The sequence below is a fragment of the Pinus tabuliformis genome, chromosome 2_2 (assembly GCF_031772625.1).
Source record: "Pinus tabuliformis cultivar Carrire ecotype Pingquan chromosome 2_2, CPIR1, whole genome shotgun sequence".
Lineage (NCBI taxonomy): Eukaryota > Viridiplantae > Streptophyta > Pinopsida > Pinales > Pinaceae > Pinus > Pinus tabuliformis.
Window position 1 is genome coordinate 427,473,888 of NC_142300.1, and position 27,298 is coordinate 427,501,185.

The 27,298-nt window shown below is 34.1% G+C and overlaps 1 protein-coding gene across 1 annotated transcript; it reads left to right on the plus strand.

Annotated features, from left to right (window-relative positions):
* The first annotated feature begins 18,733 nt into the window (after nt 1–18,733).
* Nucleotides 18,734–19,213, plus strand: LOC149193084 (uncharacterized). The gene has a single exon (XM_089406535.1). The coding sequence runs from the start codon at nt 18,734–18,736 to the stop codon at nt 19,211–19,213; it is 480 nt and encodes a 159-aa protein (XP_089262661.1).
* The last annotated feature ends 8,085 nt before the right edge of the window (nt 19,214–27,298 follow it).

The following is a 27,298-nucleotide window of genomic DNA, read 5'->3' on the forward strand; positions in this document are numbered from 1 at the left end:
AATTCTTGTTCTTCTTCCTCATCAAGTTTTATGTATAATAACTTATTCTCACTATATTTAATCCCCTTAATATATTCCTTGACACATAGTCAAAACATAAGCACTTTCTTCTTTTTTTGTGCATTTTTTAAGGTATTAACCTTGTCATTTAAGTAAGGATAGGAAAAGCAATATTATGTTCTCTATAGTTATCAATGACAACTCTTCTAGTATGCATTTGTTTACTTTCAACTTAACTTTTCATAATTAAATCTTGCTTTGGGGATTTAGGTTCAAAAGTGATGTAGTTCAAGCTGGTGGATTTACTTTAAAGTTCCCATAAAAAAGGTATAACAAATTATCCTTTGGAAAGTTCTTTACTACAAGACTCAACTTTCCAAATTGTTTAATGTGCTCTATAACTGGATCTCTTCTCTAAAGATTTACCAATTGGATAAAGAGTGCATTTCTCTTTAGTTTTATATTGTGTTATCAATTCCTCTATAAAAATTAACAAATATACAATAGAATTATTTTTTCTTTTACAAAGCCATTGATACGATACAAATTGATCTTGCTCTAAATACAACGGTGAAACTATTACCTTTTGTAAATTTAACACTTGGTGTAGATCAATTCATTGTTTCATATAGAATATAGATGTTATAGGATCCATACCATTAAACATCTTCATATCACCATTAGCAATGAAGTAGTTTCCTACTGCCAAATTGAACCCTTGACGCCACATATCTTGGAGTGTTGATTGATCATAATTTTATAATTTAGCATTTGTTCTCTATATTGTGACAAAATAATCTCCTTATGTGATTGATTCCCAACTCAATTGCTCTCATTATTTTAATGATTTTCTTAGATCTCCATATTCCTTTTAACATGTAGTTTTCGAGAGAATATTTCCATGTAATTCACAAGATGTTTCTTTTATTCCTTGAAGGATTTAGGTATTCCATACTTCGTGGATTTTACTTATTCCCTATTTTCATCCATATCCTTATCTATATTACTTTCAATTTCCTCCATATTACTTCCCATTTCGTTTTGAAGTACTTCCTAAAAACAAGTCATATCATCAACTTGGTTCTTTAATTCAGAGAAATTATATTTTGACACTTCACATTCTTTGGATGTCATGTTTGAGTTTTTATGAGTTATGGTATTTTTTGTATAACCATTTTCAAATAATAATAGTACTCCTCTTTATCACAATGTTTAGTCACCCGAAAATGGATTTTCCAATCAAAATCTATGTCAATTCTAAGTTGTGTACCTTTAAAACCTTAATTAGGAGATTGTTTTGATGGTTGGCCTTTGTCATTATATATCTCTAAAATTTTGAACAGTTATGCTTCATTTATACCCTCTAATACTCTAATATGATTTCTTGAACTCTTAAAAATTTAATTGTATGAAACTTAGCTAAAAATGATGTTATTAAAAAAGTTCCAAGACGGCTTGATTAAGCTTTCAAGATTAGTCAAATACCCTAAATTCCACAAGATATATCTCACAATATATAACCCTAAATTACACAAGATATATCTCAAAAAATATGATGAGCTAAGATATGAAAACATATTGATATGTAACTTGCTATGTCTCTACAATATTATGAAAATTTCATAATCTAAATACTCATAAAAAAAAGAATATAGCTAGAAATTACAAGATGGCTCTTTTAGATTTTCTTTCGTGGTTAATTATAAACCTATCTTAAACCTATCTTACATAGATTGTATCTATGAAATCATAATGAACCCACATCTAAAATTTAACCACCTAAAATATGATATTTTTCCTCAGTTTCCACAAAATATTATTAGAGAATTTCTAGAAATAGGTTATAGAAAAAGTAAAATGATAATTCATTCTAGGATTATCTGAGGATTAGTCATAAGCCCTAACTTCCATAGGATATCTAACCAAAAGTATAATAAACCAAAACTTGAAATATTTATCATGCGTACTTTTCTACTCCTCCTTGGTCTACTCATTTCATTATTAAAAACTTCCAAGTATAAAGAAAAACCATGATATCTTAATTCGCCGAGGAAAACTAGGATCATAGGCTTATAGACCAAATATAACAATCTAAATTTCTTAAAAATTATAAAAATTTAATGAACATATTCCAATTCAAAAGGAAAAGGTAATACCAGATGATCATATATATGAGACAAATTATACAATTAAAATAAAAAAGCACAATTGAAAATTCTAACGAAATTACTAATACAACAATATAAATGTAATAACTCAATATGGAAAATCTAGTAAAAATTTTATGCTTTACCTATTAAAATAGAAATATTTTTTCTTTATTATTCTTAAAGTATCTCTTCAAATTAATGCGTGTTAAATTATATTTATATTTAAGAATTATTTCCTTATTGCATATATGTACTTGTATTGATATTATGTATATATCAACTTACTTTCACTATATTGATCATATTAATAAGATTTCTATACAAATAATATTCAAAAATATAAAAATGAATTAGTGATTGAAAAATAATCACTTAAAATTATTTAATTCATATTAAATGTATACATACAATACTAAATGTATAAAATCCCACAATTGAATGCATTCTGTGGTTACAATCTCTGTGGTTACAATCCCTTAGATGAATAAGCCACAATCCTTTTATGTTTCTCATGGTCTGTTGTGTAATGTGGAGTTATGATGTGTTTTTGGTTATAGGTTTGGATGAGTAGATTTGAATTGAAATTTTATATTATGCATCAACATCAACAAAATATTATATCTATTAATTAAATAATATTAAATTAGGTTTCTTCATTTTTATAACAAAATTTAAAATCACACATCTATTCATATATATAAAATAAAATGAAATAATATTTTTAAATAAAATGAAATAATATTTTTAATAGGTTCAAATTTATAAAATATTTTAGAAATTTTAGAAATAAAAATATTGAAAAATTTAGCATTAAAAAATAATAAGATATTGTAATTAAAATATTGAAATTTAAATTTAAAAGATATTAAAACAAAAGTTGCATAATAGTTAAAAGCCATATACTAATTACTATTTGTTGCTTAGCTTAAATATAACATAATTAAACTAAGTTAAAATGTTGTGTTGTTGAATATCATTACCAAAGAAAAAAAAAGGATTGTTGAATGTCATTATAAAAAATTAAGAGATATAATTAACTAATATTGTTTATATATATATATATATATATATAGATTTATCATTTTAAATTGAAAAGATGGAGGAAAAACTATAATTTATGAAATTGGAAATAATAGAAAATAAAAAAAAAAAAATGAGAAAAGTTAAAAACAAAAAATTATTAAATAGTAAAAATGAAAGTTACTAAATAGCTCACAATAAGACCATCCACCATCTTACAAATAAATAAATTTAAATAGTAATAAAAAATAACAAAAAATAAGTTCTCAATATTAAGCTATAGATAAGTGGCATAATCTTTTGGTTAAAAACAAACTAATAAACAATCAAAGCAAAGTTGAATGCATACTCAAAGTATAATTATATTGAACAAATATCCAAATAAATAATTTTGAAATATATTTTAAAAACCAAAAAAAAAATCCTCATTAAAATGGTTATACCAAAAGCTCCTTTGACTTGTGAATGAAAGTTCAACTTATGTGTTTAATATGAAAAGGGATTCCTAGAGTGTCAAAATCAAGTAGATATTTAGATAAGTTCATTTCTACCAATTAGAAAATGAGGAATGGGGAATGACAATATGGCGTTTTAGGAAGTTTGTAATTAAATTAAGAATAGTAATAAGATATATTATTGTGTTAAGTGTGATTTTTTGAAAAAACAAATTGGTTTATTTTACGATCTAATTTGCCAAAAATCCTATAGGGATTTATTGAAATCACAAGTTTGAGAGTTGAACTGCCCAAGTGCTGCTAAGGCTGCTGATGGTGTTGAATCAATATAAGCAGTAGAAAAACCAATTTAAAGAACAAAAATAAAAAACATTTTCGTCCCATTCTAACCAGAAATCCAAAGAAAACTACAAAAAATACCCTTAAAGAGTACTCTCCCATTATTTCATTGCTCCAACAACTATGATGCATTAAATCATGCTCCAAATGAAGCTATATTGTGAACATGCACCTTCATTTTAACAACAAAAGTGATGATTCTTCCGTCTCTTTGTTATTAATATGTCCACAGGTAAAATCTTCTTTCACAATACTTATTTTTATTCGAGGGTTGGAGTGTTTTAATCATTCGAAATGTAAAGTGGTTTTCTAATAATAATTTCATGATTATAAATTTTAGAAATATTTTAAAATGAAAGTTATATTTTAAATTCTAATTTCTGTTTAACTTTAAAATTATATCATATTTTAAATTATGTTATAGGACATTTTAAAATAATAATTAAAAATATAATTGTAACAAAAAAAATTGTCTATAACTACTAGATACATAAGTAAATCAAATTCCGCTTAAAAATTTCCAAAATATAAATGAATCAAACATAAAACAGATTGTCAAAACACTCTAAACGTATATAACTACGTGTTAGACGCGAGGTCACATAAATTCTATGTATTGATAATAGTAAATATAATTAATCCCTGTGAAGCAAAGTAGGGGTCACCTTATTTGCCAATTTCACCCTATATCCCCACGATGAGAAAAGATAAATATAGCAATTAAGGATTTCATTAATGGATGATAAACATCCAATACATCAGAGCTTTTTCCTATAAACTAATGATTATTAACGTGTATTAGTCTCTTAGATACAGATGGGACATACGTTATAAATGTTTTCCATGTTAATATATGTCAATTTTGTTAATTTTTAGTATAGATATTCTTCACGTTCCTTTCGGGTCTGATTTATGAACAGGGAATGAGAATGATAATATGGCGTTAATTAAATTAAGAATAGTAATAAGATATGTTATTTTTTTTAAGTGTGATTTTTTGAAAAGTTTTTTGGTTTATTTTACAATTTAATTTGTCAAAAATATGGTAGGGATTTATTGAAATCACAAGTTTGAGATGTGAACTGTAGAAGTGTTGCTAAGGCTTTTGATGGTGTTGAATCCATATATGCAGTTAAAAAACTAGTTTAAACAACACAAATAAAAAACATTCCATTCTATTCTGATTAAAAATTTATAAAAAACTCTAAAAAATACACTTAAAAAGTACTCTCTCCATTATTTCATTGCTCCAACAACTATGATACATTAAATCAAGCTCCAAATAAAGCTATATAATGCACATGCACCTTCATTTTGACCACAAAAGTGATGATTCTTTAGTGTCTTTGTTATTAATATGTCCACATGTAAAAGCTTGTTTCACGATACTTATTTTTATCCCAGAGTTGAAAGAGTGCTTTAGTCATTCCAAATGTAAAGTTGTTTTCTAATAATTTCATCATTACAAATTTTAGAAATAGTTTAAATGTGAGTTATATTTTAAACTCAAATTTCTGTTTAATTTTAAAATTATATTATATTTTAAATCTGTTTCATTTTAAAATTATATTATATTTTAAATTATGTTATAAGGCATTTTTAAATAATGATTAAAAATATAATTATAACTTAAAAAATATAATGAAAATTGTCTATGACTTATAAATACATAAGTAAATCAAATTCCGCTTAAAAATTTCCAAAATATAGATGAATCAAACCTAAAAAAGATTGGTAAAGCACTCTAAACGTATATAACTAAGTGTTAGACTTGAGGTCACATAAATTCTATGCATTGCTAATATAAATATAATTAATCCCTGTCAAGCAAAGTAGGGGTCCACCTTATTTGCCAATTCCACTATATCCCACGATGACAAAAGATAAATATAGCAATTAAGGATTTCATTAATGTCTGATAAACATCGAATACATCAGAGCTTTTTCCTATAAACTGATGATTATTAACGTGTATTAGTCTCTTAGATACAGATTGGCAGTTGATGCATACACCATTGGACATACGCTATAAATGTTTTCCTCTATTAGTTTATGTTAATATATGTCAATTTTGTTAATTTTTAGTATAGATATTCTTCACGTTCCTTTCGGGTCTGATTATGCCGAAACCCCAAGTCGCCTTAACATGATTAAGGCGTCGGTGTAGAAATTTCGGATATCTGCATTGAGTGAAGGGCGCTGTCAGGGTGCAACCTACACGAAGGTATTATATATTTCCCGGCCCTTCTTTTCTCAGCTCCCCGGATTGTGAAAATAATGTGTATCAATGGTCGTCCAGCTAGTGGTGTTACGGATGACCCAACCAAATGAAAGCGAGAAAATAAACTCTTAATGATGAAGGCCACATAAAGTCTACCTTAACGACAACATGAACTCGTAGAACGACAATGACCATGTTCTTTTCCCATTTCTATTTTATATTATTTTTATTTTACACCTTCGTCTATGTAGTAGGCACTAGCCCACACGTATTCAATCCGGATTCAACTAGTGCTTCTATACTGAAGGGGAAGAATCGCGACTCTGCTGGCTCTTCTTCTCGTTTCATCCGAGTTATCTTATTCCATCACAATCATTTCATCCGAATTAAATTATTCAATCACGAGCGATCCAGAACTTCGAACCTACCAGCCCCGTGTTTCCCTTATGAAAGAAGCCAAGGAAAGTATTCATCTCATCGTATGTGCATTGACCTGCCTCAACCAAACGCTTTGTCCCAAGTTCGACTGGAAGGTGCTGCTTTGCCATAGAATTGGAACAAAAGAGGCCCTGTAAGTCCTCCGCCTGCGGATGGCAGTTGGCGTACTGTCAAGGTTGTGACAGAGTTTTACCCTGAAAAGCTAACCTCCCAAAGGTGCAACACCAGACGACGTATGCCGGAATCTAATGGATATAGTACTAAACTATCCGGGTTGCCTTTATACATGTTCGGTGTCACGCCCCCAATTCTTTTTTCCTTAAATTGGTCGGGTGCGGCACCGCCTAAGTTACCAACTCTTTCCATAGTTAGATTAACTTTACGAACTACGCCTTCAACAATTCATAATAACCATGAATTAACATTATTAATGTGTGGAATCCATTAATAAGACATGAACAGCAATAATAACCCAACAATATGCAAGATGAAATCTTCTTTTATTATATATGAAGAAATATTACAATGGCCGGGAGTGACACTCCACCGGCGTTCATAAACGAGGTTGGGCGCCCGCCCGTGCAAAAGCGTACGGCGGTCACACCTCAACACTCACCAAAATACAATACACAAGTTTATGTCAAACGGGCGGGCGCGCCCGTGCACAACCCGCGCCCGCATACAACCGAACTCGTTCAACAAAACTCGGCGGGCGGGCTCCCTAGCGCACCCTCCACCACGCCTTACCGATTTATCAACCAAGTGTCAAACCCGTGCAAGAGTGCCCGGCGGGCGGGCGCATGTGCGCTGCCCGTGCTGCGGCTTCGCTCTTCTCCTTTTGCGCACTTCTACTTGACTTGCGATGAGCCAAGTTGATGCCCCAAATGAGTGTTCAACTCAAGTGTTTATACACATCGTGCGAAGTAGCCAATCGTTCGGCCGACCTTCCCTTCGCACCATTTCACTGTGTCATTCATCATATGTTGTCGCTCTATGTGCGGTCGGCCCGACTTGCTTATAAATGATGGATCGCCATTCGCCCTCATAATATATGTGCGCCTTGGTTCTCCATCGCATTTTCCATGCCTTAGTCAGTTTTTATGAGCGGGGAGCGCGCACGCCCGGCTATGCAACCGCAGGGCGTTACATCCTCCCCCACTGAAAATCATTGTCGCCCTCGACAATCCTGACTACCTCAACAACTTTCTGTCATACTTCTCAATCTTCTTCTTCCATCTCCAAAGTGAGTCCTCCGATTCCTAGCTTTCCTCCTCCAGTGCATTCTTCCATCTGACAAGAAATTCCCGCTTCATGTGGCAACCAATCCCTGTAGGTCTGAAGCTCAAAATCTTCTCCAACTCCAGTCCTGGCTTGTCCACAATCCCGGCTGGTTCTCTCAGCGGTTCAACTCTCTTTGGATGGTCTGAATCAAGTCTACATCTCTTCAACTGACTCACATGAAAAACTGGATGCTTCATGTGCATATGGTGTGGAAGCTTCAGCTCATAAGCAACTTCCCCCACTCTCTTCTTCACTCGGAATGGTCCCTCATACTTCTGTGTCAGTTTGCTCGCAGTCCCCTTGGCTAGCTGAAACTGCTCCCCAGTAATCCTGAGAAACACCATATCTCCCACACTGAAGTGTGCCTTCCGTCTCCCACGATCAGCATACTTTTTCATCCTCCTTGCAGCATCGTGCAAGTGCAACTGTGCCAACTCCAAGGTCTCCTCCCAAGCCTTCATGAACTTCTTCGCATGAGGACTCCTCAAGAAGCCTCTCGTCATTACGGTATGCGGTGCAACCGGCATCTGCCCATTCACCAACTCAAATGGACTATACCCCGTCGCAGAACTCTTTTGAATATTGTAGCTAAACTGAGCAATATCCAAGAGGTCAGGCCAATTCTTCTGATCAGCCATCATATAATGTCGCAAGTAGTCCTCCAGCAATGCGTTGATCCTCTCGGTCTACCCATCTGTCTGTGGATGGTAACTCGAACTCATCAATAACTCTGTATCGACTAACTTGAACAATGTGGTCCAAAATCTCCCTGTAAAACACGGATCTCTATCCGACACAATGCTCAATGGCATCCCCCAATACTTCACTATGTCCTTAAAGAACAACTCCGCAATCCACTTAGCTCCATAAGGCATCTTTGTAGGAACAAAGACAGCATACTTGGAAAAACGATCAACCACGACCATAATCCCATTATACCCTGAACCTGTGGCAACTAAGTGATGAAGTCCATCGAGACACTCATCCATGGTATCTCAGGAATCGGTAAAGGCTACAACAGTCCTCCTTGCCCCTGAGTATCTGATTTGTCCTGTTGACAAATGATGCACGTATGTACATACTCCTCTACATCCTCTCGCATCTTCTCCCAAAAGAATCCTCTCTTCAACAATGCCAAAGAACGATGCATCCCTGGGTGGCCAGCCCATGGCGAGTCATGGCACTCCTTCAAAAGGTGCCTCCTGAGCCCAGATGACTTTAGAACATAGAGTCGGTTTCCAAAGAACAAGAACCCGTCTCCTAGAAAGAACTTTTGTGTCTTCCCCTCCTTTATCTCCTTCACTATATTCTGCGCCAAAGTATCGGTTTCAACACTTTCCTTGATCTTATTCTACATCTCTTCTGACATCTGAACTCGACACCTACTCCTAGCTGCCCGGTCTTCTCCCTCCAATGCTGCAAGTTGTCCCTTCCTGCTAAGGGCATCTGCTACTGCATTGTGCCTTCCCGGTCTATACTCGATAGTCATGTCGAATTCTGCCAAGAAGTCCTGCCAACGAGCTTGCTTCGCAGAAAGCTTCGGTTGTGATGCAAAATAACTTGTTGCAACGTTGTCAATCTTGACAACAAACGGCTTCCCAATCAGGTAATGCCTCCACACATGAAGATAGTGAATGATTGCAGTCATCTCCTTCTCATGGACCGGATACCTCCATTCTCTATCCTGCAACTTCCGACTCTCATACGCCACCGAATGCTCATCTTGCATAAGAACCCCTCCTATGGCAAAATCTGAAGCATCTGTGTGTACCTCAAACGGTCTCTCGAAGTCAGGCAACTTCAGTATCGGTGCTGTAACCATCCTCTTCTTCAAGTCATCAAATGCCTCTTGACATTAATCCATCCAACTTCACCTCATGTCTTTCTTCAATAAGTCTATCAGTGCCGATGTCACCTTAGAGTACCCCTCTACAAACTTCCGTTGGTAGTTGGTCATGCCCAAGAACACCCTCATCTCATGGACATTCTTCGGTTCAACCTAGTCCTCAATCGCCTTCACTCTGCTCGGCTCCATCCGTATGTACCCTTGACCAACAATATGTCCAAGGAACGGAATCTCGGTCTGAGCGAACACACACTTAGACTTCTTCAAGAACAACTGATTTGCCCTCAGTGCCTCGAACACCATTGCCAAGTGCTTCTTATGATCCTCCATGTTGTCACTGAACACCACTATATCGTCCAAGTACACTACTACGAATGAATCCAAGTATGGTCATAGGACATCATTCATCAAAGTGCAAAACGTAGCAGGAGCATTACACAACCTGAATGGCATAACAAGGAACTCAAAGCTACCATACCTTGTTACTATCACGGTCTTCTTCTCGTCTCCTTCAGCTATCTGCACCTGATAATACCCATGCCTCAAGTCCAGCTTGGAAAACACTTGGGCTTTCGCAAGCTTGTCAAAGAAATCAGCAGCCAATGGCAAAGGATATATGTTCCTTACTGTCTGCTTGTTCAATGCACGGTAATCACAGCACATCCGTAGCTCATTCGAATCTTTCTTCCGCTGGAACAATACCGGAGCTCCATAAGGGGACCTTGAAGGTCTGATGAAACCTGCATCAGTTAACTCCTTTAACTGTCGTTTCAACTCCTCCAACTCAGGTCCTAACAATCGATAAGGTGCTTTAGCCGAGGGTTGTTTTCCTGGCTCAAGCTCAATGCTATGGTCCACTGCACGCCTTGGTGGAAGCTTCTTTGGTAGCTCATCAGGCATCAAATCTACATATTTGGTCAGCACCTCAGAAATCTTGGCTGGAACAGGCGTTCCCACTCCATCACCTTCGACATCCTTGAACATCACCGCATATGTCTCCATATCTGATTCCTTCATAGCCTTCTCCAAACTTAGTGCTGAAACATGCTGCACCCTGACTTCCCTCCTTTGCCTATGAGTGGGCAAAGTCCAAGTTTGTGACTGTCCAACCAGCACCACCTCATCATAGAAGGGGACAACAATAGCCTTGTTGCCCTTCAAGAAATCTTGTCCGAGTATCATATCAAAGTCGTTCATCTCCATCACTGTGAAGTCCAACTGACCCTTCCAGTCTTTTATCTGCACAGGTACTTCATGTACCAAACCCGCCACTTTAGCTCTAGAGTTCACTGCCTTGACTTCCACATTCGATGGGAAGATCATCAATTCAACCTCTTTTGCCAACCGTGTCGTCATGAAGTTATGAGTGGCCCCCGTGTCCACCAGAGCTTGAATGGTCTTACCATGAACCATCAAGTCCACGAAACCCAAACTGTTCATCCATGATTTCTCCATAGCTTTTCCCTGCATACATGTATGTTCTCTGCGTTCATCCAGCTTCTTCAACCCTGAATCAGCTTCACCTGTCATGAGAAACTCTGCTCTGATACCACCTGTCATGCCCCCAATTCTTTTTTCCTTAAATTGGCCGGGTGCGGCACCGCCTAAGTTACCAACTCTTTCCATAGTTAGATTAACTTTACGAATTACGCCTTCAACAATTCATAATAACCATGAATTAACATTATTAATGTGTGGAATCCATTAATAATACATGAACAGCAATAATAACCCAACAATATGCAAGAGGAAATCTTCTTTTATTATATATAAAGAAATATTACAATGACCGGGAGTGACGCTCCACTGGCGTTCATAAACGAGGTTGGGTGCCCGCCCGTGCAAGAGCGCATGGCGGTCACACCTCAACACTCACCAAAATACAATACACAAGTTTATGTCAAACGGGCGGGCGCGCCCGTGCACAACCCGCGCCCGTGTACAACCGAACTCGTTCACCAAAACTTGGCGAGCGGGCGCCCTAGCGCACCCTCCACCACGCCTTACCGATTTATCAACCAAGTGCTAAACCCGTGCAAGAGTGCCTGGTGGGCAGGCGCATGTGCGTTTCCCGTGTTGCGGCTTCGCTCTTCTCCTTTTGCGCACTTCTACTTGACTTGCGATGAGCCAAGTTGATGCCCCAAATGAGCGTTCAACTCAAGTGTTTATACACATCGTGGGAAGTAGCCAATCGTTCGGCCAACCTTCCCTTCGCACCATTTCACTGCGACGTTCATCATATGTTGTCGCTCTATCTGCGGTCAGCTTGCCCATGGTGCGGGACCACCCCACCCAACGCGCCCATCTCATACGTTCGCCCACGGTCGGTTCATTCAGCAAGTTCGCCCGACTTGCTTATAAACGATGGATCACCATTCGCCCTCATAATATATGTGTGCCTTGGTTCTCCATCGCGTTTTCCATGCCTTAGTCAATTTTTATGAGCGGGGAGCGCGCGTGCCCGGCTATGCAACTGCGGGGCATTACACCTTGGGTCCTTGCTATGGTTTGCAGACTAAGGGGTGAATCATCCCATAGTCAAAGGAGTTGCCTTCGGAAATATTGAAACACAACCACGGGGTCCCACCTACCCGGCGTGGGGTTCTCGAACCTATCTCAGGTCTCAGTTTCTTGTCCCCAAGTACAGGAGCTTTTCAGAAGAATGCATAAGAACTAGGTTCTTTTCTGAAAAAACTCGGTTTTTTATTAAAAAAATTTAGTTTCTTTTGTCTTCACGGCTACAGTACCATACTTGGAACCCCAAAATAGGGTTTTTTTGGGTTCATTTTCGTTTTATTTTCAAAATTTTAATTAATTTAATGGGCTTCCCCTAATATTCCAGGTAGCTAGTTCTTCATCTTGGGAGAGGAATTGGAGTATTTATGTCTTTATCCATTCAGTAAAGAGGAACAAGTTGGGCTCAAAGAATGAAAAGAGCTTAGTGTACATTCATAACACACTTCATCTCATATCTCGAAAATACCCTCGGTACAAGTAGGGTTCTTTCAAGAGATGAGACCAATACATAGACGAGGTTATGTCTGTGGACGAGGAGATACAATTAAATGGCTTTATTGAGCTACCTCTAGTTGTTATGGATGAGCAAGAGCCTCAAGATGAGAGTGATTCCTACCTGGAGAGCATGCTAACTAAAGATCTGAGTGATGTTGATGACATGGATGCTGATGACATGGCTTGAGGAAGCCATTGTTCACTATTAGCTATTTTTATTTCAGTATTTAAAAATTTCCTAGTTCATATTTGGAGATGCCTTAAGGCAAACTTTGAATGTAGTATGACAATAGGTATATATGATGATTCTTATTAATATGTGAACTCCAATTTGCACTTGGTATCCAACTAGAAATTTTAAAATTTCAATGTGAATGTTGAATGTTCAATGACGTGCATGTTTAAATCTTTAAAGTTTTAATCATAAATATTTTAGTTTTCTTGTTTAAAATTGTAAAATATACAAATTCATATATATATATATATATATATATATATCTAATAACTCACGCACTCGGATTCAAAACATGGTGTACTTCTCACCTTCCCTGAACCCATGTTTCCTGGCAACATAGGGGCTACTAAGCACAATTAAGGGAACCTGGGCATGGTAGGATAGATGGACCAAGCAGAGTGGGACAACTAGGTAGCCTTGACATGATTTGGGATGACTTGATGGAAAAATTGTTGAGAAGTCATCAAAATGAAGCAAGATGATGGATAATGTTTGGGTTCACCGTAGAGTGAAGGGAGATGCAAGTGCATATATTATAAGAGAAAATATGTCATTCCAAAAGTTTTGAAGTTGTGCTAACCTCAAGGTAAAGGCACAATCAAATGAACTGCATTGGTTAAATGACAAAGGTAGAGAAACATGAGCTGCAAGATGGAAGAAACTATGGAAGCTTGTCCTTGCTCGAAGGGTTGAATTGATATTTTTGTAAGTGGCTTGCCTTATGTTTGCATTGTGTAACTATAGTATGGATATGAGCGACATGAAAAATGTCCATGCTCCTATGTCGTAGTTATAACATTTTTTTTTAACTCCAACACACCTACCTTGGCTGCCACCCATCCTTGGGTTTCTTTACATGTATATGTTTGTTGTGGTTGCTTTACTTGGTTGGATGTTATTATTCTTTGTGTTCATTAAATTATATTATTAGCTAAGTATTGCTAGAATTTTTTAAAATTATAGCTAAATTTATGCCTATTTTTGGACGGACTAAGATGTGTTGTACATGGCTATGCATATAATTATTTCATCTTAAAATAAATATGTGAGTAGATTTTATGTTAAGAGGTGTAGTCTAATTGTAGTAGGCACAAATTGGTCAAGCCACTTATAAGAGAAAATATGTCATTCCAAAAGTTTTGAAGTTGTGCTAACCTCAAGGTAAAGGCACAATCAAATGAACTGCATTGGTTAAATGACAAAGGTAGAGAAACATGAGCTGCAAGATGGAAGAAAATATGGAAGCTTGTCCTTGCTCGAAGGGTTGAATTGATAGTTTTTGTAAGTGGCTTGCCTTATGTTTGCATTGTGTAACTATAGTATGGATATGAGCGACATGAAAAATGTCCATGCTCCTATGTCGTAGTTATAACATTTTTTCTTAACTCCAACACACCTACCTTGGCTGCCACCCATCCTTGGGTTTCTTTACATGTATATGTTTGTTGTGGTTGCTTTAATTGGTTGGATGTTATTATTCTTTGTGTTCATTAAATTATATTATTAGCTAAGTATTCCTAGAATTTTTTAAAATTATGGCTAAATTTATGCCTATTTTTGGACGGACTAAGATGTGTTGTACATGGCTATGCATATAATTATTTCATCTTAAAATAAATATGCGAGTAGATTTTATGTTAAGAGGTGTATTCTAATTGTAGTAGGCACAAATTGGTCAAGGCAAGGCAATGCCACACAATTGGATATGATGAAAAGAAAAAATTTGGGGAAGATGTTTATGCCTGCAACAATTTTTATTAGAACTCAACTTCTCTATGAAGTTGGTCTTAGATGTTTTTTGGATGATCTACACCATGTTTTAGAAGAAAGTAGTAGGTTGGGTGGTGGTTTAACTTGTTGAAGAAATCCTTGCAATGGCTAATAAGTCACTGGAAAGGTTCAAGTGCTTGTTGAAACAACATCTCGCACATATGTTGGAGCAACCCCCTCAACTGTGGTTGTTTGGAACAGTGCCAACAAGAATTTGAGGTTGGGTTCGTCATGGAAATCTTTTAAGACCATGTTGAATGTGAAGGAACGTCAAGCTATAGAAATTGTAGTGTTACTGTGTTATTTTGTACTCATGATAAGGACTAGATTTTGGGCTATTTTGTTTTATTATGCATTACAAACGTCTAAGTACTTTTCTTATAAATTTAAAAGCTTCCTAATGTGTCTTTCCTTTATAAGAAGCTTCCATAATTATTGCATTTTACTCAAATTTATTTAAATCTACGTTCAACGCCGTCTTTTATATACAACTATGTTACAAAAAAATTGTACAAATAAATATTTTTATAAATTTTAGACACAACATATACATGAACATGTAAAAACTAATTCTTAATCCAATGGACTAGAGAACACCCACAAATGCTTAGTGAAGAGGAAACCATGTCACTTAATCTACATAGATTTATTAGTATGGTGTTCTCTTGCATAGAATTGTGTTGCTTAGCATTTTGTTATGTATACATGACCCATGTTTGAACTATGCATGACTAGTGTATACCCTAAAATATTTTATTAGAAAATTGACATAAAATACTTTGAAAAAATCACCAAACAATTTTCTTCCATTATTATATGATGTGATATAAATTTAGAAAATAATTACAAACCATCCGAAGAATTTGTAATCCAAAAGTTTCACTATGTTAAACTTAAAATGGTATATGGATTAGCTTTTAATTAGCCATTATACATAGAATTTGAATAACGTCTCATGAACAACATTGTAAAACATATCTATAAAACCTTTGTCTTAAAACCTAATGTAATATATGGATAAACCTTTAGCCATTGAACATAGAATTTGAATTAAGACATCTGAGTACCATTATAAAATATATAATCTATAAACATTATTCTAATGAAATCATTATAGCATTTTTTAGGTTTTTTTTGCGTAAACATCTTTGTCTAGGTTTCTTGATATCTAGTTAAAAAATTGGGAAACTTGTAGTTTTAACTTGTTGGGTTTAAGAAGATTTGAGTGTTTTGGTGATTTTTTGTTGAATTTGACTCAAAATTGAAAAAATTGTAACTTTATGTCGTTGGGTCTTTACAATTTAAATGCTTTAAAGATTTTCCATAATATTTAATTCATTAATATATTAAAAATTTAAATTTAAATAATACAAAATTACAATCTCATAAAAATTAGGTTATCAAATTCTTAAATCTTAAATCGAACCTCTGACCAAAATGCTTGAAATGTTAAGCAAGGTTAGTAAGCAATGTGGGACAGTTGTATAACATACGTCGGGTTGTACAGATCTCCTTACATTGTAAAATCTCAAATTTTACCACCAATCTCGCTATCCGTGGAAATGAAATTGTCAACCATGAACTAGAAATAGCACGCTTTTTCCGGTAAACTTGTACTTAATAAAACATCGCGATAGGCAACCAGTTACAGGAAATTCGACCCACGGATTACAGGGGCTCCCGTAAGTTTTGATAGACATGAAGGCGATTAAATTTATTAGCATGATACACGGAAACGTTGGAGAGTCTTTTATATGGTAGGTGGAAGAAGATTCTACGTAATCACTTAAGACATTGTACCTCCTCTTTTATTAATTAATTGTCATCCTCGACCATATTGACGATAATAATTAAGGGAGTCCGCTAATGGAGAATCAAGAAACAATACCGTAAACCTATTTCTATAAATTTTTGTGTAAGGTTGTAAGATAAGATTGCGAAGATTCCGCAGTTATCGGGATCCTCGGTCATATTGACCGTAACAATCAAGGGGTCCGCTAATGGAGGACCAAGAAACAATACAGTAAATCTATGCCTATAGACCGATGTGCAAGGTTCAAGGATAAGATTTGGATGATACAGCGGTTATAATTTTACCGTGCATACACCATTGTAGTTGCATGCAGATATTTTCCACCGTTATCCCATCGAACAGATGTCAATTTTGCTGATGTCTATACTTTTTGGATGGGATCATGTAGAAGCCCCCAAACTTCTTCCATTGACTTGAATATTCTCTCATCGATTTTGTGATGATTCGGATATCAGTGTAGAAATCTTGGCCATCTACATTGGCTTGAAGCCCGTTGACCTACGTGAAGATTTTGCAAAAAATTGCTCGCGCCTTCCCTTCAGAGTTTAATGGACTGTTCATTTCTTCCATTATTTTCATGAACATTAATTTGTTTTATATTTTTGGTTTTTATTGTTATGGACTCAAAGAGAACATTTATCCGGACTAGGATGATTTATTTTCATTTTGTTAATTATTTTAACTAAAATTTAACTGTTTTGTGTTTGTGGTTTTTTTAGAATTTTTTTTTTTTTTTTTTATTTGGTTTTTTTCCGAAGGTGGCAAAACCTATCAAACTCAGGTGTCAAACCAACAGTGAGGACAGCCATCTCTGGCTGCTATCCGCGAATGTCGGTTTGACTCATCACCGTTATCAAGGAAAACCACGCCACCTGTAATAACCCGCTGGTGGTCCGTATTTCACTGCTGCCAGATGCCTCTGGGTCTTGGGCCGTTAACCTGTTTTCTTACGTCCGAGGAAGACGAGCTCTTAGCCACAGAAGCAGTTTTACGGCATACTCCAGGCCGATGTTTTTTTAGAATTTGAGATAGTAAGATACACATTTTTTATTAACATTTTAGTTAAAATATATTTTAAGAAAAATATTTTTCATTAAGTTAAAATATATTTTTGAACATATAAAAAGACTACTAGTAATTAAAAAGATTGAGCTTAGTAATTTAATCAATTTAAATTTAATAATTTAAATTGATTAATTTATACAAAAATATTAATAAAAGGAAAAAAATAATTTATTAATATTTTAGTTAAAATATATTTTTGAATGTATAAAAAGATCACTGATAATTTAATCAATATAAATTTAATAATTTAAATTTATCAATTTATACAAAAATATTAATAAAAGAAAAAAAAATAATTCATTAATATTTTAGTTAAAATATATTTTTGAATGTATGAAAAGATCACTGATAATTTAATGAATATACATTTAATAATTTAAATTTATCAACTTATACAAAAATATTAACAAATTTTTTTTACTGATATTTGTGGGTATTTTCTTTATTTTACTTACTAACTATTTTAAAATCTGTATATTTTTACTTAATTTTTAGAACCATGGATTTGTTAAGTGACTTAAATTTTTTTTAATATAAGTAGAAAACTTATTAACTCATTTATCAAATTGATTGTTCGTTTTATATATATATATATATATATAAACTGCCAATTTGATGACTTAAAAAATTCTCTCTAACCATTAACATAACAATTAACATAACCATTAGATTTTGTACTTCCCTAAATCTAACCATTAACATAACCATTAAATTTTGTACTTCCCTAAATCTAACTATTAACCTATAGCCATAACTCCACTTATGAATGTTAGACAAATAATACATTCAATTTAACCGTAAAACCGTACGTCACTCGGGCTCCAGCAAATGGTCTGTCAGGTGACCGACCAGACGAAAGATTAGAAGCTTCCCTAAATTATGAAGTTCACCTAAACTCCACGTTAACCACAAGATTAGCTTGTAGCACGACAACAGCCGTCCTCCTTTCACATTACTTCTGGTTGATATGGTAGGCATTGGTCCACATGTATCCACTCCTTATAAAAGTTTCATATACTACTCCTGTTTGGTCTGGGAATTAGAACGGCGACGCTCCTCTCGTTTCATCCGAGTTACCAAATCCTAACATGAGCGATTCAGCACTTCGGATTACAGGGCAGCTCCCTGCTTCGCTTCTTGAGAGAAGACAAGGAAAGTCCTCAGCTGAACACATGTGCCTCCAAATGCCTCAACCAAATTCTCTGCCAAAGTTAGAGACTGTTTCGAGTCGCAAGCGGCTGACGCAGAAGGAGAGCAAAGGAGGCCCCAAAAGTAGAGTCGATCTAGAATTACAAGAGCTAAAAGGTCTTATGGAGCTTGGCTTCGAGTTCAGAAAGGACCAGTTGACCCCGCGACTACTGAGTCTTCTTCCTGGATTGAAGCGATTATCCGACCCTGAAAATTGCACCAAGAATTTAGGGTTTCAAGAATCGCCTTTGGAAAACTGGGAACTGCCAAACCTAAATGCAACAGATGTGGATATGAAAGAACATCTCAAGCTCTGGGCTCGTTCTGTAGCTTCAACACTGAAGCGCTCTTACGAGCAACAAGTCAACACTTCTGTCTAAAACACAACCACTGTAATTCACTTGACCTTCTGCGACTGGTACAGAAAGGGAACGGTTCGGCGAATTTCACAAGGCTTGTAACTCTCTCGGTGTGAAGATCCCGGTGGTACTTCCAATCAGGGATATTTGCAGCTATGATTTAATTATATTGCATTGTTGAAATGATGTGATTATATCGAGGACATTAACTTGACATTTTAGGAAATTTTGGTGTCCATCACACTCTTGTTTGGTGATGCACAGTATCTGATAATAGGACATCTTTCCCGCCTTGTAATGGGACATTTTTTTCGGTAATAACAGTCAACTTGTAACTGTTATGATGTTTAATATATATACATTTTGATTCTTAGCCTACAATCCGAGTACAGTGTCGGTGTGTCTACAGTGTGAAAAGAAAATCCAACTTCTGCTTTTTTTTAAATCGTCAATATGCGTTATAAATACGTTGTATATTTTCGATATTAGACATTATAAAGACGTTATATATGTTTTCAAGTTGGTTTATGATACTATACTGTAAATGTATTTTACTGTTATTATCTAATAAATTAAACTCCAATCGCACTATTATTATTAGTATATATAGATACATATAAATAATCATTCCCACTTCATAAACAACTCAAACCTGTACTTTGGTGAAAAAACTCAAACCTGTATTGGTCATTATGTGAATTGTTTGTTTTTTTTCGTTGACCCAAAGAACCTAGTAGATTGGTTGACAGGTAACTATCAGTTAGTCTATGTCTTCCTTCCCTTAGGACAGGTAATTATGTCTTTTTTTTTCCTTAGGCCGGGTTATAGGAGAGAGATTTAATCATTTCATATTTTTTAGATTAAGCAATTGAACTGCCACCAAAACATTAGGTAAATTATTTTACTTAACAAATGTGTTTTTTCTGGTTTCATATACGTTTTTAGATTTTTAAATTTTTTAAATAATCAGTTCGATATCTATAATTTAGATGTAAATAGAATTTAACTATCCAATCATATACGACCAATAATCATATCCAATCATACCCTTTAGCATTTAAGAAATAATTAGTTTCTTAGTATCATAACTAAAATTTTTAGGAATACATTTTAATAAAAAAAAACTGTTAGTATTTTATATAATTATATTACTTATATGACAATTATTAAATATATAATTTCTTAGTATCATGATCTTATAAGTTTATATATATATAATTTTTTAGATAATATTTTGTCTTAAATTTTTATACAAAATAACATTTCTAATATGGTTTGTTTTTTCTAGTGATTTATTTATCGAAAATTATTTTAAATCCTATGTAATTTCTTATTTTGAAGGATTATATTAAAGTTGAATTTAAAATATGAATTATTATTATTTAATAAAAAATATATATATATATATATATATATATATATCTGTCTATATATATATATTGGTAGGTAAGCACTTATGGGGATTTGAATCAATGACCTGTGGCAAGGAGTGCCTTAACAATGTACCCATTCATTGTCAATCCAAAGCCCCATGGGCTTATATAAATATATATACTTATAATAAGTATAAAAATCAATTTTTTCACTATATTAAATTGTGTTATTAAAAATTAATATTAAGCATAAAAATATTTATAATTATTATATTCGATTGTTTATTTTTACATGATATTATTATTTAAATGATTAAAATATATTTTAGATAAATGATCTAACAAATTACTACAATTTCATTCAAAAAAATTAGATTCTTTTAAAATTATTTAAAAGTGATTCATCAACATCTTTTAAATTTTGAATAAATTATATTTTAAATTTAAGATTTTCTTTTGTTTACATGGACTTATTTTCAAACAAATTTTTGAAGACCTTTTATTAAATATTTCATTTCTAAGAATTAGATTTTTCAATTTCTATTATTAAATATCTAAATTTAAATTTAAAACTATATTTTACAAACATTATATTTAAAAATATTCATTAATTTTTTTTTAATTTAAATGATATTTTTTTTACCAAAATTATAAAGAAATTTGTCTTTATAATATTTATAGTATTATTATGATTCTCTATTAGATAATCTTAATAAATTGTTTACAATCCTTATTGATTGTTATTAGAAGATTCTAGGAAAAACCATTTTTTTTCAACAACCATGTGAATTGTTTAATTCTTATAATCTATCTTAATGATGATCCCTCATGTTCACTAATATCATGGGTATTATTTTACCTATTTAGTTAAACTGAAAATATTTCAATCTTTGTTATGCATTGGTATAAATAACTTCAAAAGTATAAATAGTATGTACTTAAATTTCTAATTTTGTTGCAGTATTTTCTCGTATATATTTCTTTGAAAATGAGTGTGTCTTCTTATGTTAAGAATTTATAGTCTAAAGCATTTTAGCAAAACCGGAGTACCTACAACATTCATTTTTAATTCCCATTTTGAATACAATGCAAGGATATTTCCATCATAATTATGAGTGTTCTACTCATTTGAGATCCAAGTCTCATGCATGTTAAACATGTTCCTAGTGGCTTACTCCCCTTGAATATACATCTCTATTGATAATTTTACTTAAGCTCATTGACATTATGCCCATTTTCTGATTGTGCATTGGCACCTTCTCATTGTAGTTTACTTTACATTTTCATCATAGGAAATTGTTTCTCTTATATCATCAAATTTTATCTAATAGCTACTTTTAATAATCACTTTCTAAGTGTTTTTACAATGTTTTTCTGAATCTATGGAGGTATCTTTCATTCACTAATTCCACCATTTTCTAATAGCTTCCATCTTTAATTTTGTTTCTTTCAAGGAAAGGGGACTTCCTTCTCACTTTAAAATTGCACCAATTACATGGCTTGATGCATTTCACTCCCCAGAAAAGGTTTTTCTAAAGTGTACAAGGAAAAAGAGTTTCACACATAGCCTTCTTAAGTTTTTGAAAGGTTTTGGTTGCTTCTTCAGTCAGAGAAAATTACTCCTTCTTTAACAATGATGTAAGAGGTGATGTTATTTCACCGTAATCTTAAAAAACTTATGGTAAATGTCCCATGAATCCTAAAAATCCTATAATTTTGTTTTCGTTGCTTCTTTGGTCAAAGAAAATTATTCCTTCTTTAACAATGATTTTAGAGGTGATGTTATTTCACCATAATTCTTAACAAATTTGTGCTAAATGTCCCACCAATCCTAAAAATCATATAAGTTTCTTCAAGATTTTGAGGATTGACCATTGCATTATAAATTTTATTTTTATAAAATACCACTTTGATGCCTTCACGAAGTGCAATATGACACAAGTATTCCAATCAAACCCTAAAGGAACACGTGAAAGGATTTTCGTATAGTTATATCTTCCAATATTTTTAAAAGACTCTGTCAACATGTTGTAGATGCTCTTGATATTCTCTATAGATTAGTATGTCATCAGAAGACCCGAACCCAAATTTTCTAGGGGAGGTTTTTGAAATGGAATTCATCAAGGTTTGAAATTTTCAAGACTCCACATCTTTACCTTTCATGGATTTAGGACTTTGTGCCATAATACTTTTATTATAGATCCAAGACTCCACGTATTTATCTTTCATGGGTTTAGGACCCAGCGCCCTAATTTCCACGGCTTATCATCTACTCTACTTTGAAACTCCATGCTTCAGCTTAAGGTACTGATTGTGAGCTCATACCCATCTGATGGTTCATTAGTAAGACCTGTTTTGAAGACCTTCACACATCAAAATCTCATAGATCAAAGGAATCAAATGAGTTTCATAATTAACTTATTCACATTTTACCAAAGATTGTGCATGACTTCCACAGTTATTTTGGTTCTAGAGAAATGACTTCCACAACCATTTATAATTTGGACATTCTAGTTTTCAAATAACCACGTCCCCTGTCACATCCTACTCAATACAAGATTAAGCATATATAATCATAAAAATCATGTATCATGACTTCCAGAGTCATTTGATAATTAGATCATCCTTGTTTGCAAATAACCAGGTCCCCTGCCACATCCTGCTTAGTACACGATTATGCATATATAATCATACAAATCATATATCATCCGTAGATCATAATTAATCATATGTTCCACATAACCATGATCATCCATGGATTTATGTGTCTCAATCCTAGATCACCATCCATGTCATACACCTATGTCCAAAATAGGATACCAAAAGAGAAAACATTGAAAATATTCTCTTAATCAAAATTAATTCTTATACACAACCATAGATATTATCATAAGCACATAGCAACCAGGTGACCCAAACTAGGTCTATATCATATAATCATGTACATAAGTCTGGGATGGATAATCTTACATCATTACATCAAAAGCACCCTCTCTAAGTGTCACAAAACTAACCTTGCCAAGGTGGGACACTACATTGGTGACATTTGTGGCTTCCATAAGGGTAGGACTAACCAGATTCGAGTGAACAATGAGTTGTACATGAAACACACTGTGACACCACTTGAGGGCCACAATCAAGATCTTACTTTTTCTTATCTGATTTCGGGGAATTGTTTCGTTGATACCAACATCAGGTGTTATCAGGCACAACCATCACCCATTCCACCAAATACATAGCTGGAGGTACTTCCTTGTTCTCCAATTGGTTCAAATGAAACATGATATATAGATGTACATAATAGTAGTATAGGAAGTAGCTCAGTAGCTCATGATATTTGGACTTTATATTTTGATGGTTCAAAGGCACATGACGGTTCTAGAGGTAGTTGTGTTCTTATATACCCATGCAATAAGAAGCATATCCTCCCATGCCATCTAGATTTTGAGTGTACTAAAAATACTTATGAATATGAAACACTCATGCTTTGATTAAGGAAGTCCATCGATCTAATTGTAAAATCTCTCATGGTAATTGGTGACTTAGAGGTGGTTAATCGACATGTACGGAATACTATTCAATGTGTCTCACCGCATCTTAAAAGCTACCAACAAGAGGTATGGTGTTTAATTATTCGTTTTAAATCTTTTAATATTATTTTTGTTCCTACAATTAGAAATGTCACAGTAGATGCATTAGCAAATGCACCCGCTAGGATGTGTCCATTCAAAAATGGTTTTTCTATTGAAATTGTATATAAATTACCAGTACCATACAATTTCACTAATTTACATGTCTCCAAAAAAACCCAACAAATAATCCACTTTATGGCTAATGCGTATGTATTAGAATATGATGCCATAAATGGGTATGGGCATGATCAAGCTCTGTAGGATGCATCCAATACAATGAATAGAAACAATATTCCTAGAGGTGTGGTGTCCTTGGAGAAGTTATATGACTTGCCAAACCACTTTAGTGGACCAATTAACAATAATACCCAGATCTCAAAGTTATCATTTGAACAAGTCAATCTCGAGACCCAAGAAGATCTAAAGGATGTAAACCTCGATAGGTGTTGTTCTCTATAGGAATGTGAGGCATTTATCTGTCTATTCAAACAATATCATGTTCTATTCATATGGGCATACGACTATTTAAAGACACATGGCACTTGTATTATCTAGCACGCCATTCCTATCAAAGAGGGGGTAAATAATTTGTAGTAGAAATTACGAAAACTTCATCCAAAATTGGAACCCCTTATCCAAAAGAAATTAAGGAAGTTGTTAGATGCTTAGATCATATTCAAGATCATAAATTAACCTTGCATCTCCAACTTGGTCCCAGTCTGAAATAACTCTAGAGAAACATCTTTATGTGTTGATTTTTGAAATCTTGATCAGGATACTAAAAAAGATGATTACCCAGTGCCATCCATGGAACAGCTCCTTCAGGCAATATCTGGGTATGAAATGTTTTCACTACTAGATTATTTCTCTGGTTATAATCAAATACTTGTAGCGAAACCAGATAGGCTAAAAACTACCTTCCGTATCAAATGGGGAACATTTAATTTCAATACGATGCCATTTGGACTTATAAACGTAGGTGTGACTTTCCAAAGAGAAATGGACATCACCTTCCGTGGCCTTATATGTTAGAGCATCATTATTTATTTGGATGATGTTACTGTGTTCTCCAAGAAAATATCAGATCACGTATGTCATTTGAAGAAGATAATCGAGCTGTGTCGAAAGTATGGGATTTATCTTAATCCCAAGAAGAGTTTCTTCAATGTGTCCGAAGGAATTATACTAGGGCACATCATGACAAGAGCAGAATTAAGATTGATCCCGAGAGGGTGAGAGCCATCATGCAAATCTTATGTCCTGTGAACAAGAAAGCCATGCATTATTTCTTATGGAAAATTAATTTCCTCAGAAAACTCATCTATGATTATGCTCAGATAGTCAAGACCAAATAGGATATGATCAAGAAAGTTGTTGTATACAAATGGGATATATAGGAAAATGATGCTTTTGTTGAGATTAAGCATGTCATTTCTGACGCAACCATATTATTCAATCCTGACTATAGCAAAGATTTTTTGTTTTATAAGTTTGCTTCAATTTTTTCAATTGCGGCCATGTTGACTCAAAAAGTTATTGAAGGAAATGAGTTATCTATCTCTTTTATGAGTGCTAGTCTACAAGGTTTGGAATCAAATTATCTTACCATTAACAAGAAAGCGTATATTTATTACAAGGAAGTTAAATATTTTAGGCCCTATCTACTGAAAGCTCACAGAATAATAATTTTACCTCATCCAGTAGTAAGAACACAGTCCGTACAACAAGAGTTGGATGAGAAAAGGGCTAACTGGATGACCTATCTTCAAGAATATTACCTAGATTTCAAACTAGTTCATACCATAAAAGGTCTTGGCCTATGTAAGATAGCCACCGAAGCAAGAGATGCTCGCAAATAAGATCTTTCAGGATGGGAGAAAGAGATTGAAATGCATAACATTGAACATGTTCCTCAGTCCACATCTACAACGCCATGGTATGCATATTTATGGAAATTTTTGGAGCATGGAACATTTCCCTCGCACTTATCAAATAAACATAAGAGGGCCATTCATTTAAAAACAATATCTTAACAATTGGTTCATGGAGTGCTTTTCTAGAAGCACCACAATGGTGTCTTGTTGAGATGCCTTGAGCCATAGGATACAGAGAAGGTCTTGAAATATTTACACGATGGACTGGAAGGTGGCCACCATGGGGGTGACAATATGAAACATAAGGTTATGAAGGTTGGATATTAGTAGCTCGCTCTGTCTATGGATTCTCACGCTTATGTACGCAAGTGCCATGATTTTCAAAGATGCACCAATCACAATCAGAGTTCATTCACCCCACTCCTACTAGTAGTAGTTGAGGAACCATTACAATAGTGAGGCTTAGATTTTATCGAAGATATTTTTCCCCATTAGTCAAAGAAACATCGATATATTCTCATAGTGATAAATTACTCCACTCGGTGGTTCGAAGCAGTTCCTCTCAAATAAGTAAATGACCAAGAAGTCATTTACTTCTTGAAACATAATATTATAACTAGGTTTGGTGTTCATACATCACTTGTCTTTGATAATGAGACTTACTTTTCATCATTGAAACTTTATGAATTTGCATTAGAAAATGGAATTGTACTCAAACATGTATCTAATTATTATCCACAGGCAAATGGTTTGGTTAAATCAACGAATAAGAATCTTATCCATTTAATTAAGAAAACCATCTTCTCTGCACAAAGGAGCTGGCATAAAGCTTTGACCAATGCACTTTTGGCCGACCGTGTAACTCCAAAGACTTCCCTAAAAACCTCACCATACTTCCTAATTTATATTAAATATGTTATATTGCATCTGAACCTCTATATTCTCGCCTTCCAACTCTCTCAAGACTCACAAGGTAGACCTTGTATTTTGGTTCATAGTAGGATAGACACATTATTCATAGTCGAGGAAGAAAGGCACAAGGCTAAAAATCTATTTGATGTACATTAGAACTGTGTAAAGCACTCATTTTATAAGAACTCCACAGGGGCAAAGATATTTAATGTAGGTGACCTAGTCCTAAAGTGGGATAAACCCCACAAAGAAATGGGAAAACACACAAAGTTCCAGCCTTTGTGGATTGGACCATTTACTATTGATGAAAATCTT